This window comes from Protomyctophum parallelum (assembly GCF_964188405.1).
Source record: "Protomyctophum parallelum genome assembly, chromosome: 15".
NCBI classification, from domain to species: domain Eukaryota; kingdom Metazoa; phylum Chordata; class Actinopteri; order Myctophiformes; family Myctophidae; genus Protomyctophum; species Protomyctophum parallelum.
This window is the reverse complement of record NC_139710.1, coordinates 32,650,006-32,664,418: the sequence shown is the minus strand read 5'-3', so window position 1 is coordinate 32,664,418 and position 14,413 is coordinate 32,650,006. Positions and strand designations below refer to the sequence as shown.

At 44.5% G+C, this 14,413-nt stretch overlaps 1 protein-coding gene across 1 annotated transcript in view; it reads left to right on the top strand.

Annotated features, from left to right (window-relative positions):
• cabp7a (calcium binding protein 7a) overlaps positions 1 to 14,040 on the top strand; it is a gene marked incomplete at its 3' end in the record, with an annotated part of 65,263 nt that extends 51,223 nt beyond the window's left edge. The window contains exons 3-5 of the mRNA XM_083784374.1: positions 807 to 919; positions 10,588 to 10,738; positions 13,913 to 14,040. Of these exons, the coding sequence (XP_083640500.1) occupies positions 807 to 919; positions 10,588 to 10,738; positions 13,913 to 14,040 (392 nt within the window). The remainder of the gene's footprint in view (positions 1 to 806; positions 920 to 10,587; positions 10,739 to 13,912) is intronic.
• Positions 14,041 to 14,413: the final 373 nt, after the last annotated feature.

The following is a 14,413-nucleotide window of genomic DNA, read 5'->3' as shown; positions in this document are numbered from 1 at the left end:
GGAATGTGAGTACGGTACTTTGTCCGCTATTTATTGAAGATTTGGATGTGCTATGAACTTTTTTATTTATTTTTATTCCTACTTTTTGATGTATTTGATGTATTGATTTGGGTTTAGTGCTCCACTGAAAACCATTGCTAATGCTCATTGCGCAACCTCTTTTTCTCATATAGATTGATTGATTGATTGAAGCATGTATTAACAGTTTGCAGAATTTCACATGAACGCACAACTCAATAAAAAGGCTGTTACTGTTGGACGACACACTGATAAAGCATTAGGGTCCACCATTTTCAATTCATCAGAACATTTAGAGACGTACAAATAGACACAATTACTGTCCTGAACATACGTGCAAATACCTAATGCAGGTAAACCTTTATCCTTACCAGAAAAAATACTATACTTCATTTCATTTAGGCCTACGTTATATATTTTTTTGCGTCTATATTTGTGTCACTTGTCTTTGGCTGCCTTAAATGTAAAGCACTTTGATTTGCTGTTGTGCCTGAAATGTAGACTAATGTGTAATCAAATGTTCATTTGGCAGGTGATGGCCTGGTGGACTTTGTTGTGTGGACTAATGTACGTATACAAATCTTCCTTTGGCAGGTGATGGCCTGGTGGACTAATGTGTATACAAATCTTCCTTTGGCAGGTGATGGCCTGGTGGACTAATGTGTATACAAATCTTCCTTTGGCAGGTGATGGCCTGGTGGAGTAATGTGTATACTGTACAAATCTTCCTTTGGCAGGTGATGGCCTGGTGGACTAATGTGTATACTGTACAAATCTTCCTTTGGCAGGTGATGGCCTGGTGGACTTTGAGGAGTTCGTAACTCTCCTCGGCCCCAAGCTGACGGCGTCCGGCATGCCAGATAAATTCAACGGCACCGACTTCGACTCCGTCTTCTGGAAGGTAATCTAATCGTTACTCAGTCTCTGACACAAAGGGCATCTGCGTACAGTGAACTGACAAGCAGCGGAGCATCCTTTTTAACCCATGCTGACTGAGATCAGATTCATACGAGGTTTCCACTGGACACACACTGGTCTGATTAACCCATTCTGACCTGAGATCAGATTCTAAAAATGTCAGTCGTTCTTCGATTTTTCTAAAATTGCAGACCTACAAGCTCGTAGCGCGCCACTCGGTGGCGCGCTATGAGCTTGTAGATCTGCTATTTTCCAATAGCTAAAGCATGACATAATGCTAACACCAAAAGGGGTTTCCGCCCAAAAATGGGTTAACCGTTTCAGTTCATACGACGCATGAGGCCGTCATAAGGATTCCGAAAAATTAGTGCCTATGACGTCTGTGGACGTCCTAGCGACGTCCTAGTGACACGGGGCGAGATAAGAATATTCAGAATTCTTCCTATTTTTTGGGGGGCATTTCGCTTTCCGTACGCTAACGCTCTGTGCAACTATTAGCTTGTCATTGACTCCCATGTTAGCGGCGGCGGAAAGAATGACTCGTATCTCCTAATCCAGGGCGCTCTCCGTGGTGATGAATGGATCGATATGCTGGCGCTTCATTTCTGCTCCTCATCCGTCTCTCCCGCAAAATATGAACGCTTTTTGGAGCGTAAAAAAATAAATTAAGATGATCGGGGATGTGAGGTCACTTTGTAAAGTCAACTTTTTTAGGAAAGTGTTTCCGGTTCATGGCTTTCAGAGTAAAAGCGATCAGACAACTCTGGCACCCCGGAGCTTCTATTTTGATGCACTTCCGGCACTTTAAGCACATCTACAAGGCAGAACTTTGTGGAACTGACACACGGGCTACGTTTACATGAGCAGTTAAATCCCCTTTTCATTCCGAATAGAAGTTAAATCTTATTAAACGTTGTTATGTAAACACCTACAAAAACTTACATCCGAATGAAAACGCTCGATGCGATCTAAAAACCATTCCGATGTCACTGGCCGGATTACTCCGATGTTCAATGCGATTGAAAGAAAATTGGACTCATGTATACACTGCTTCGGATGTAAATTCATTCTGGTCTTTCTGAGCATGCTCATTTCCATAGCGCTCCAACTCCAAGGCGCTCATAAGCCTCATATCCAAGGCGCGCCGAGGAGTTTGCACATAGAGCGCGTTATTTCGTGCATTTTGTGTGTGTGTGTGTGTGTGTGTGTGTTCAACGGTCTCTCTCTCACACTCTCTCTCTCTCAAAAATAACGAGCGACCCGATACAATAATAATCAGTGTGTTGCGTGCCCTGGCCGTGCTGTAGATAATAAAGTAGGCTACACATAAAAACGAGATGATCACTTCCCAGCGGAGAAGGGGAGCCGCAGCAGGTGGGGAAAAAAAGACGGTAAACATAATATGTCCGTCCCTATCCAAGCAGCAGCCTCAAAACTACTGCGGAATGAAATGATGGGATTTCAAAGTGTCGTCTTTCGTCTGAAAGTCACAATGAATGAACTGCCTATATTTTATGTGTCCAACAGATGGCGTAGTTTCACGTGAATTAACATGTATCATGTCTTCTATCACTTCTCCATATAAACACTCATTCGGAATGACCATTTCCCATGTAAACTCGCGGCAAAAAACATTACATCGGATGTATTTTATTCTGAAGTATTTATTCGGAATGATCACCCTTCATGTAAACGTAGCCACGGTCAAATGGGAAGTTAAGCCTCCCACAACGCGTTTTGAGGAGCCATGTCCTCTGTCCCCATTATAACTATAACCATATCCCTAAACCTTACCTAATGGTCGGAGTAATGGGATGTCGGGAGACCTCCCTTTGGAAGCCTTTGGCGGAAATATTTTGTGACTTGCATGTGACAGTATAGTGATATGAATATGATACAATGATAATGGATTTATTTTTCATAGCGCTTTTCTAAAACAATGCTATAAAGTGCTTCACAAAACATTCAAAGATGGAGTGCCTTGATTTTTTTTCCACCCCTAAAACATGATCATCAGGTGTTATTGTTTATATAAGGAGGTATAATTTTTTCAAAAAAGTGTACAGTATTTGTTAAAATGTTGTTTTGTTGTTCATTAAGTATGCCTGGTTTGCCTGGTGGGTGGTGATGGGTGGTGATCCACCTGAACTGAAGCCACACCCACAGCTGTAGTTGTATGATAAAGGGGGAGGGGTTAGGGGAGGGGTTGATAGTGTGATGTCACTATATTACTGTTTATTTAGTTGGCCTTTTTGACTGTGGAGGGTTCAGCCTCCAGGAAGAAACCCTAAATACAAAGTTAATACACTGTTGCACATAAAGACCACTCTAAAAATGTGTCTAATGAAGTACTGTCACCTCATAGACACATGGAAAACTGGACAAATACAAAAATGGTGGCACTCCATCTTTAAGCATGCACTTAAACATCTAGCCCTGGTCTAGTGCCTTAGCGAGTCTCTCACTATAACGCCCTGCCAGGCAGTGTTGTTTTTGGCAGCAAATTTCTATTTTAGTCTTTGGACTGAAACTTAATTTCGTTTTTGTCATATTTTAGTCACCTGGAAAGTCTTAGTGTTAGTCTAGTCTTAGTCGACTAAATCTACAGTTGATTTAGTCGACTAAAGTGTATTTTGGCGGGCCTTGATGCCGTCGTAATGAGTGTTTTTACACTTGCTGAAAATAGCCGATCTACAAGCTATGAGCTATTTTCAGCATGCAACCAAGTGTAAAATGACTTATACTGGATCTCTTGTCCACTATAGTCCCTTCCTAACATTTTAGTCTAGTTTTTATTTTTGTCGACGAAATTGTCAGTATATTTAGTCTTAGTTTTAGTCATCATAGCTTAGTTTTAATTTAGTTTCCATTCGTTTTTTGTCAGTGAAAAAAAGGTAGTCGACGAGCATTTTTCATCTTGGTTTTAGTCGATGTAAACAACACTGCTGCCAGGAAGGCCTCTGCTGCACAGGGTTTAAAAACAAAACAAACCCACAGCCGTCCGAGGAGTTCAACTTGACCTAAAGATAAACTAAACCACTTAGCTATACTCACCGAAACAAAGCCTGTTTGTTTTGTTGTTTGTGGAAGTCTATTCTCCAGGCTGGGAATTATAAGCCTCTCAAAGCACCCCAGCTTCTCTGCATAACAATTTTGGGGCATGAAATAAAATTAGATATTTATCTAATCTATAATTTTCAGAGCGCCATGAAGCTACAGATCTGGTCAACATAAATTCTCCCTCTGTTTTATTTAATGCCCATAAGTATATTATTCAGAGAAGCTGGGGTACTGAGCCTGGAGAATAGACTTTCACCAACAACAAAACAGGCTTTGTTTTTCGGGGAGCAGCTATAAGTGGTTTAGTTTATCTTTGGTCAAGTTGGACCCCTCGCACGGCAGTGGATTTTAGTTTTACCCGTGTGTAGCGGACGCTTTCCTGGCGGGTACAGGCTTTAGTTTCCACATACTATTGGTCCGACAATGACAACCTAACTCAAACCCTAACCTCACCATAACCGCAAGCACAGAGCAACGCATGTTCACCAACCTTTAATGCATGTTCGCCAATCTTAACGCATGTTCACCACCTTAATGCATGTTCGCCAACCTTAATGCATGTTCACCAACCTTAATGCATGTTCACCAACCTTAACACATGTTTCGCCAACCTTAATCCGGTCGCCAACCTTAACGCATGTTCACCAACCTTAATCCGGTCTCCAACCTTAACGCATGTTCACCAACCTTAATCCGGTCACCAACCTTAACGCATGTTCACCAACCTTAATCCGGTCTCCAACCTTAACGCATGTTCGCCAACCTCAATCCGGTCTCCAACCTTAACGCATGTTCACCAACCTTAATCCGGTCTCCAACCTTAACGCATGTTCGCCAACCTCAATCCGGTCTCCAACCTTAATGCATGTTCGCCAACCTTAATCCGGTCACCAACCTTAACGCATGTTCGCCAACCTTAATCCGGTCACCAACCTTAACGCATGTTCGCCAACCTTAATCCGGTCAACAACCTTAACGCATGTTCACCAACCTTAATCTGGTCTCCAACCTTAACGCATGTTCACCAACCTCAATCCGGTCTCCAACCTTAACGCATGTTCACCAACCTTAATCCGGTCTCCAACCTTAACGCATGTTCACCAACCTTAATCCGGTCTCCAACCTTAACGCATGTTCACCAACCTCAATCCGGTCTCCAACCTTAACGCATGTTCGCCAACCTCAATCCGGTCTCCAACCTTAACGCATGTTCACCAACCTTAATCCGGTCTCCAACCTTAACGCATGTTCACCAACCTCAATCCGGTCTCCAACCTTAACGCATGTTCGCCAACCTTAATCCGGTCACCAACCTTAACGCATGTTCGCCAACCTTAATCTGGTCACCAACCTTAACGCATGTTCACCAACCTTAATCCGGTCACCAACCTTAACGCATGTTCGCCAACCTTAATCTGGTCACCAACCTTAACGCATGTTCGCCAACCTTAATCCGGTCACCAACCTTAACGCATGTTCGCCAACCTTAATCCGGTCACCAACCTTAACGCATGTTCGCCAACCTTAATCTGGTCACCAACCTTAACGCATGTTCACCAACCTTAATCCGGTCAACAACCTTAGCGCATGTTCACCAACCTTAATCCGGTCTCCAACCTTAACGCATGTTCGCCAACCTTAATCCGGTCAACAACCTTAACGCATGTTCGCCAACCTTAATCCGGTCAACAACCTTAACGCATGTTCGCCAACCTTAATCCGGTCACCAACCTTAACGCATGTTCGCCAACCTTAATCCGGTCAACAACCTTAACGCATGTTCGCCAACCTTAATCTGGTCGTTTTCCCGCATGTCGGTCCTCTGGTATGTCGGAAAAGCGTGCACACCCCATTTAAAGAAAGAAAGCACCGTTTGTACTATAGTCTCAGATTCTCAGGGAGGGCCTCCCAGAGCCCATGCGGGGGCCCGGACCGAAAAAGCCTGATCACCCTGAGTAGCGAGTTCTGTCGAAGGAACGGCCAATAAAGCCTGGCCTGAGGTTCTGAGGTTATACGCTTATACATAGGGCTTCAGCATGTCGTCAATGTAGGCTACTTATGAGCATGGAGGGCTTTTAAAAGTGACAAAGTAAAATCTTGAAATTGCTTCTGAAACGCTTACAGGTACAGTAGGCCTACAGTGGAGAGCAGCCAATTATAGGAGTGATAGAATCCGTCTGATATTTGCTCAAGAATAAACACAATGCTCATTTATTTGCTCAGACTAGCGTGGATAATCACGTGCTCACGTGGACGTGTAATGGAAACTAATGAGTTGTTGGTGTGAATCTTCAAGACACATCTGACTTAATTGGTGATATAATGACTGGAGTAACGACGTTACGATTGGCAGCGCAGACGAGGCACAAAAAATCGCAGAAAATCTTACGCAGTGAAATTAACTCAAAATGTACCACTGTGCTCTTGGACGTGAAAGCCAGGGTCCATTTGGTTACATTTATTTGTACAATGAGTTCCAAATGGATGAATCAACATTTAGGTCGCATTCATACCAGAGAGCTTTGCTGCGATTAAAACGAATCCTGCTGCGCATTGTCAGAAAGTGCGCTTCGTTTGGCAGGTGTGAAGGCTCATTCGAATCCTAATGCGCAGCAAATAACCGCATTTTACTCCGCCAAAAAACGTGGGTTTCGCTTCGCTTCGAATCGCACTTGACTACGATTCGGTGCAGGTGTGAATGCAATCCGCAGTAAATAAAGGAAATGAAGCAAACATAATGTGGCGGGTGAGGAGCTGAACACAGTTGGAGACGGTTAAGGCCTATTTTACGCAGCGCAAAGATGTCCCGTTACTGTGGATAGACGTGGTCGAATAAGGAGACTGAAGCCCTGATCGAAATGAGGACGTGTAGGCTACATTAATCAATTGCTTAAGAAAACACATAAAAACACTGCAGTGTATTATAGCCTACATAATATTCTGTCTGTCTGTCTGTGCGTGCCGTAAACATGGAGTGCTGTCACTGTGTGGGACTGGGGAGTTATATCAGTGCGCTCATGCAGCGCTGTGCCTCCATGCCCAAAAGAACAGTGTGTGGCGGCTGCGTGCGTAGAGAGAGAGAGGGGGGGGTGGTCCCAGACGGCACGACACATGCACGTTATGAGTGTAATTTTATCACCATAGATTTCACTGTGTAGGCTATAGTTTATGAACGGAACACATTGATAAAGGTCCCCCCTGCTGCGTTTCCAATTGCTGCGAATGACAGTGTGAAGGCAAACCGCAGCCAATTAAATATGCAAGAATTCCCTTTCCCCGCCCATACGGATCTGAGTCTACCGAAGTATTAGGTGAGAATGTGACCTTAGTGTAGGCCTACAGTATGTGTGTATCGCCGTAATCAATTGATATGAACCCATTCAGGACAGGAACCCCTTTTGGTGTTTTTTAGCAGTATGTTATACTTTAGCTATTTGAAAAATAGCAGATCTACAAGCAGACCTAGATCTGCTATTTTCTAATAGCAGACCTACGAGCTCGTAGCGTGTCACCGAGTGCCGCGCTACGAGCTCGTAGGTCTGCTATTTTAACTAGTTTGGGTCCCGGGCAAAACGTCTAATCTCTCTTTTGGGTGACGGGCTAAAAAAGTTTGGGAACCACTGCTCTCTGTATACTGTATGACAGAGGCTTCCAACCTCACGCCACAGAAAGACCAGACACCCAGAGGACGTTTTGACGTATTATACTTATACTATTGCATACACAGCTTGACAATTATTATATCTGGCTGATGGAGCGCTGGAGCTCTACCCCTGACAATGTTGGTGCAGAGAACAGATGGACTGGTTGGTGTATATATTTGCAGGATCGTTTTAAAAATTCAGAATAAGGCATAAAGTTCTGATTAGTAGGCAAAGCTATGCCTTCCAGGCTCAGATCAAAAGACACGCAACTTTAACTTCATACTTCTTTCGTCTGAGATCTCTTCCCTTTGTCCTTATCTACCTTCTGTGTGTGTGTGTGTGTGTGTGTGTGTGTGTGTGTGTGTGTGTGTGTGTGTGTGTGTGTGTGTGTGTGTGTGTGTGTGTGTGTGTGTGTGTGTGTGTGTGTTTGTGTGCGCGCGCGCGCGCGCGTGCATGTGCGCGCCTGACTTCTGTCATCCAAGGTCTCTTCCTTTGTCCTTGTCTACCATATGTTTGTGTCATCACACATACATACGTGCGTGGGCGCCTTAATGGCGTCATGCCAGTCTTGGACACAGAGCGATCAGTTACATCCACAGGTTCATATTTTCGGTATAGGTCGACAGGATCCATACATTAATTACTGGTGAATCAGGTCCCAATCAAACCCTGACGGTGCATTCAATTCAAACACAGGCTAGCAATGCTCAACCATTGTTGGTATTTAGAGAAGCAAACAATCTTCTGCTGTGGTAAAGTCAAATAGTGTCAAATAATACAAAGTGTGGAACCATCTGGCAGTAAAGCAGTGTTCATTTCGTCGACTAAAACTATGGCGGAAAATGTTCCTCGACTACCCTTTTTTCAGCACCGAAAACGAAATAAAAAGTAAAACTAAGACTAAATGCATCTCCTCAGCGCTCGTCTCTCTGGAGACACATTGCAGCACTAAGAATATAATAGACTTCATTTGCACGGGAAATCTTGGAGTGCAGCTCCCAGGTTCAGCATTAAAAAAGACAGGCGATTTGGGCACAGGGCCCTTTTTCACTTTAATCCGTCCCTGCCACTTATGGCCTATCTATCTATGAGGAAGTCCAATATCCTTTTGCAGGTTTGTGTTGGTATACCGAGGTTTGCCAGTTTCACACTTAGTGAAACTAACAGTCAGTTTGTTACTAACAGTTTGTTATTAGGCCTAATCAAGTTAATGAAGACTCTCCTTGGCAGTGTGACATGTTGTCTCCTCTGTCCTTGGCAGTGTGACATGTTGTCTCCTCTGTCCTTGGCAGTGTGACATGTTGTCTCCTCTGTCCTTGGCAGTGTGACATGTTGTCTCCTCTGTCCTTGGCAGTGTGACATGTCGTCTCCTCTGTCCTTGGCAGTGTGACATGTTGTCTCCTCTGTCCTCGGCAGTGTGACATGTTGTCTCCTCTGTCCTTGGCAGTGTGACATGTCGTCTCCTCTGTCCTTGGCAGTGTGACATGTTGTCTCCTCTGTCCTTGGCAGTGTGACATGTCGTCTCCTCTGTCCTTGGCAGTGTGACATGTTGTCTCCTCTGTCCTTGGCAGTGTGACATGTTGTCTCCTCTGTCCTTGGCAGTGTTACAAAACCATATGTCTAGGGGTAAAGGTAATGTAATATATGGAGGAGAAATGAAACCAAGGTCTTAATACAAGAATTTATTCAAGAGTATGATGAATAAATTATAAGAATCAACAATAGTTTACAAAATGAATGGCTCTTAACGCAAATAAATACAATAACGGATCACAAAACAAAACTAAAGTTACTCCTTTCCGAAGGGAAATAACTTAACTAAACAAAAGGTTCAACTTCACAAATAAGGCAAAACAGTTGGAAACGACAGCGATACGACGGATGGGGGAAAGACCTTGAAAGTCAGTGTTTCCCCAGTGCCTGTCTGGGAATGAATGTGCTAAATAGTGTGAGAGCCACGGCCGTTAGCTCCCTCACGTGACCGTCAGCCAATCAGGGAGGATGATCAGGCCTCCATGGTCATGGCCAACGGGAGTACCCAGACACACAGCTGATGACAATCAGTCTGTCTGAAGACCCATTAGTATACTCTGCATGGGAGGAGAGTTAGTCTAATACAGGTTCATAACAACTGCTGCGCAGGTATAGAGATATATATATATATACATACTAGAAGACATCTAGGCCTAAGATAATTCCACATACATATATATATATATACTATAACAATACCAACATATAAATATATATATAATATTAGCAATAAACATATATATATTTATAATCCAAAATAACACTAATAAATCATAACACTCATAATTAATCATAACCAAACACGACCATAGTCGTGACAGGCAGTGTGACATTTTGTCTCCTCTGTCCTTGGCAGTGTGACATGTTGTCTCCTCTGTCCTTGGCAGTGTGACATGTTGTCTCCTCTGTCCTTGGCAGTGTGACATGTTGTCTCCTCTGTCCTTGGCAGTGTGACATGTTGTCTCCTCTGTCCTCGGCAGTGTGACATGTTGTCTCCTCTGTCCTTGGCAGTGTGACATGTTGTCTCCTCTGTCCTTGGCAGTGTGACATGTCGTCTCCTCTGTCCTTGGCAGTGTGACATGTTGTCTCCTCTGTCCTTGGCAGTGTGACATGTCGTCTCCTCTGTCCTTGGCAGTGTGACATGTCGTCTCCTCTGTCCTTGGCAGTGTGACATGTTGTCTCCTCTGTCCTTGGCAGTGTGACATGTCGTCTCCTCTGTCCTTGGCAGTGTGACATGTCGTCTCCTCTGTCCTTCGCAGTGTGACATGTCGTCTCCTCTGTCCTTGGCAGTGTGACATGTCGTCTCCTCTGTCCTTGGCAGTGTGACATGTTGTCTCCTCTGTCCTCGGCAGTGTGACATGTTGTCTCCTCTGTCCTTGGCAGTGTGACATGTCGTCTCCTCTGTCCTTGGCAGTGTGACATGCAGAAGCTGACGGTGGACGAGCTGAAGAGGCTGCTGTACGACACGTTCTGTGACCACCTGTCCATGAAGGACATCGAGAACATCATCATGACCGAGGAGAACCACTTAGAGAACCCACAGGACTGCCAGCTGGACATAGACAGTAAGTACAGCCCGTTCTATAGCTTCAGAACCACTTAGAGAACCCAGAGGTCTGCCAGCTGGACATAGACAGTAAGTACAGCCCGTTCTATAGCTACAGAACCACATAGAACCCAGAGGACTGCCAGGTGGACATAGACAGTACGTATAGCCTGTTGTAGCTTTAGAGGAGAACCACATACAGAACCCTGATGACTGCCAGGTGGACATATAGACAGTAAGTGTACGTATAGCATGTGGGGCGACTGTGGCTCAGGAGGTAGAGCAGGTCGTCCAATGATCCATGGGTCGGCGGTTGGAATCCCGGCTCCTCCTGTCTACAACTCTACATACATGTCGAAGTGTCCTTGGGCAAGACACTGAACCCCTAATTGCTCCCGATGTGCTGGTTGGTGCCTTGCATGGCTTCCGCCGCCATCGGTGTATGAGTGTGTGTGTGTGTGTGTGTGTGTGTGTGTGTGTGTGTGTGTGTGTGTGTGTGTGTGTGTGTGTGTGTGCGTGAATGTGTTGATGTAATGCACAATCTATATGTAAAGCGCCTTGGATAAAGGCGCTTTACATATAGATTAAGCATTAAACAATGCAACGAAAAGCTTGAATTATCGTCTTTCTATCTGCAAAGTTTTTGTTTAATAAAAATCCACCATAGAAATGTTATGAGCTACTTTTCTTAAGTTATGTTTTGCACCATTTAAAACAACACGCGCACACACACACCACTCTCCAAACATCCACACACACTGCAGTCATTACTGATATGATATCCCCACATCCCACACCTCATTATTTGCAATTAAATATAATTTAAAACCGTTTTTACTCTTGTGTGCACTCCCTTGTTTGATTATGCATCCCCCTAGTGCATGACAGTCACTTTCCACCACTGCTCCTGACGTGGCGTGTGCGTGCGTGCGTGCGTGCGTGCGTGCGTGAGACACGAGCACGGTACGTGAGGATTTCACAGCGTCGCTCTCGCTCCCGCTTGTCGCTGCGTCTGCTGTGTTCCCTACATGCCCTCTCGTCTCTCGTTGATAATCAGAAGGCACGTCAGTCACTTCCTCGCGTGAAAAGCCCCCTTGATACTATAGGCTACTGTAAACACTGATACTTGATACTATTCTGTAAACGATGTCTCACTGCATTGATACTATACTGTAAACGCTGTCTCACTGCATTGATACTATACTGTAAACGCTGTCTCACTGCATTGATACTATACTGTAAACCCTGTCTCACACTGCATTGATACTATTCTGTAAACCCTGTCTCACACTGCATTGATACTATTCTGTAAACCCTGTCTCACACTGCATTGATACTATTCTGTAAACCCTGTCTCACACTGCATTGATACTATTCTGTAAACGCTGTCTCACTGCATTGATACTATACTGTAAACCCTGTCTCACACTGCATTGATACTATTCTGTAAACCCTGTCTCACACTGCATTGATACTATTCTGTAAACCCTGTCTCACACTGCATTGATACTATACTGTAAACGCTGTCTCACTGCATTGATACTATTCTGTAAACCCTGTCTCACACTGCATTGATACTATTCTGTAAACCCTGTCTCACACTGCATTGATACTATTCTGTAAACCCTGTCTCACACTGCATTGATACTATTCTGTAAACCCTGTCTCACACTGCATTGATACTATTCTGTAAACCCTGTCTCACACTGCATTGATACTATTCTGTAAACCCTGTCTCACACTGCAGCGGAGCCATGCACATTTCTGCAGTGGCGTGCACAGAGGGGCAGGTGCTCAAGTGAAAAAAAAAGGGCATCTTGTGCATCGCGTGGAACCGGTCGGTTGCCTTAAAACTCCTTCAGTGCCACCTGGTGGTCACCAGTTTAGGCTCTGAGTGCCAATTCTCCCATTATAAAAAAAGAGAGGGCGTTTTAAAAAAAAGTAAAAAAAAAAAAGTAAAAAAAAAATATATATATATATATATATATATATATATATATATATATATATATATTATTTTTTTAATTACGTCTTGTCGTCTTTGGCACTCAGTGCAAAGACGTCGGGGTTACGGGATTACGTCCCTGGCACTTATCCAATAATAGTGTGAGATTTATAGATTTTGGGGCCTAAATTAATATAATTAGAAACTTTTTTATCAATAATTGATCAATGTCACCATGGTCCACATATACTGTACTGTCAGTCGTGTAACTTTCTCTACGCTAAGCCGTGTTTATGTCCAACAACACAGCCATGCAAAAATAACACTGACAGCTATGAGGTGGCGATATAAGCTTGACCTGGATTGGCATTGAACGATGGCTTTTTGCGGTGGGATTTAGCCATCCTCAACTAATATAATAGTTTGCGTGTGAATGCCACAGATTTTCTGGGATTTCCCGTCACGACAGACCTCATAATGTGCTGATCAAAGCCCCATTTGTTTGCTATCTCATTTGAAGGAAAACCGAGTCAACATTCGCAATCGAGATGCGATTATGTTGCATACAGGTGTGAAAACGAAGCCGCCTGGCTTTTGTCCGTCCCGTAATTGTGTTTGCATACTTTTGTGATGAGCTCTTGGCTTGGAAATGACTTTCATTAACCCATTCTGACCTGAGATCAGATTAAAAAAATGTCAGTCGTTCTTCGATTTTTCAAAAATAGCAGACCAGATCTACAAGCTCGTAGCGCGCCACCGAGTGGTGCGCTACGAGCTTGTAGATCTGCTATTTTTCAATAGCTAAAGCACGACATGATGCTAACACCAAAATGGGTTCCCGTTCAGAATGGGTTAAATAATGAAATGACTCTAGCATTAAATAAGATTCAATTCGATGGACCCGCATGCAGGCAGATGATCTAATACCTTTTCTCTCTCTGTCTCCCTTTCTTTGTCTCCTCGCCCCACCACCTCCTCCTCCTCCTCACCACCCCCTCCCCCTTCTCCTCCTCCTCCTCCTCACCACCTCCTCCCCCTCCTCCTCCTCCTCCTCCCCCTCCCCCTCCCCCTCCCCCTTCTCCTCCTCCCCCTCCCACCACCACCACCTCCCCCTCTTCCTCCTCCTCCTCCTCCTCCTCCTCCTCCTCCTCCTCCTCCTCCTCCTCCTCCTCCTCCTCCTCCCCCTCCCACCACCACCACCTCCCCCTCTTCCTCCTCCTCCTCCCCCTCCTCGCGTTCTCCTCCCAGCGAGTCCGACGCAGCAGGTCAAGCAGACGTGTGTGCGCAAGAGCCTGATATGCGCCTTCGCCATCGCGTTCATCATCAGCGTCATGCTCATCGCAGCCAATCAGGTGCTGCGAAGCGGCATGAAGTAAGTAGAAGGCAAAGCGTGTCGTCCAATAAGCAAGGGCCTTTATAATCCTCATCTAAAAAGGCCACCTGACACCAATAAATGACTGAGAAGATTCAACTATTAACACTGACACAAAAAGAAAAAAAACAGACAGTCGGACTTCATGATGTGGCCACAGAGACACTTTGAAAACTTTCCCTGCACAATCTGACGCACACGATACGAGGCCTCAAGCTACGGGACCCTCACACAATAAAACGACCAGTTTGAAGACCTACAACAGACTATATTATCACCCCTACATGACGCTTTTCCACATTGAATCGCCATGCGCATTTGTGGAATACGGTACGGACGTGGGAATGATATAGAGAGAGATGTCGTATGTAAGTATG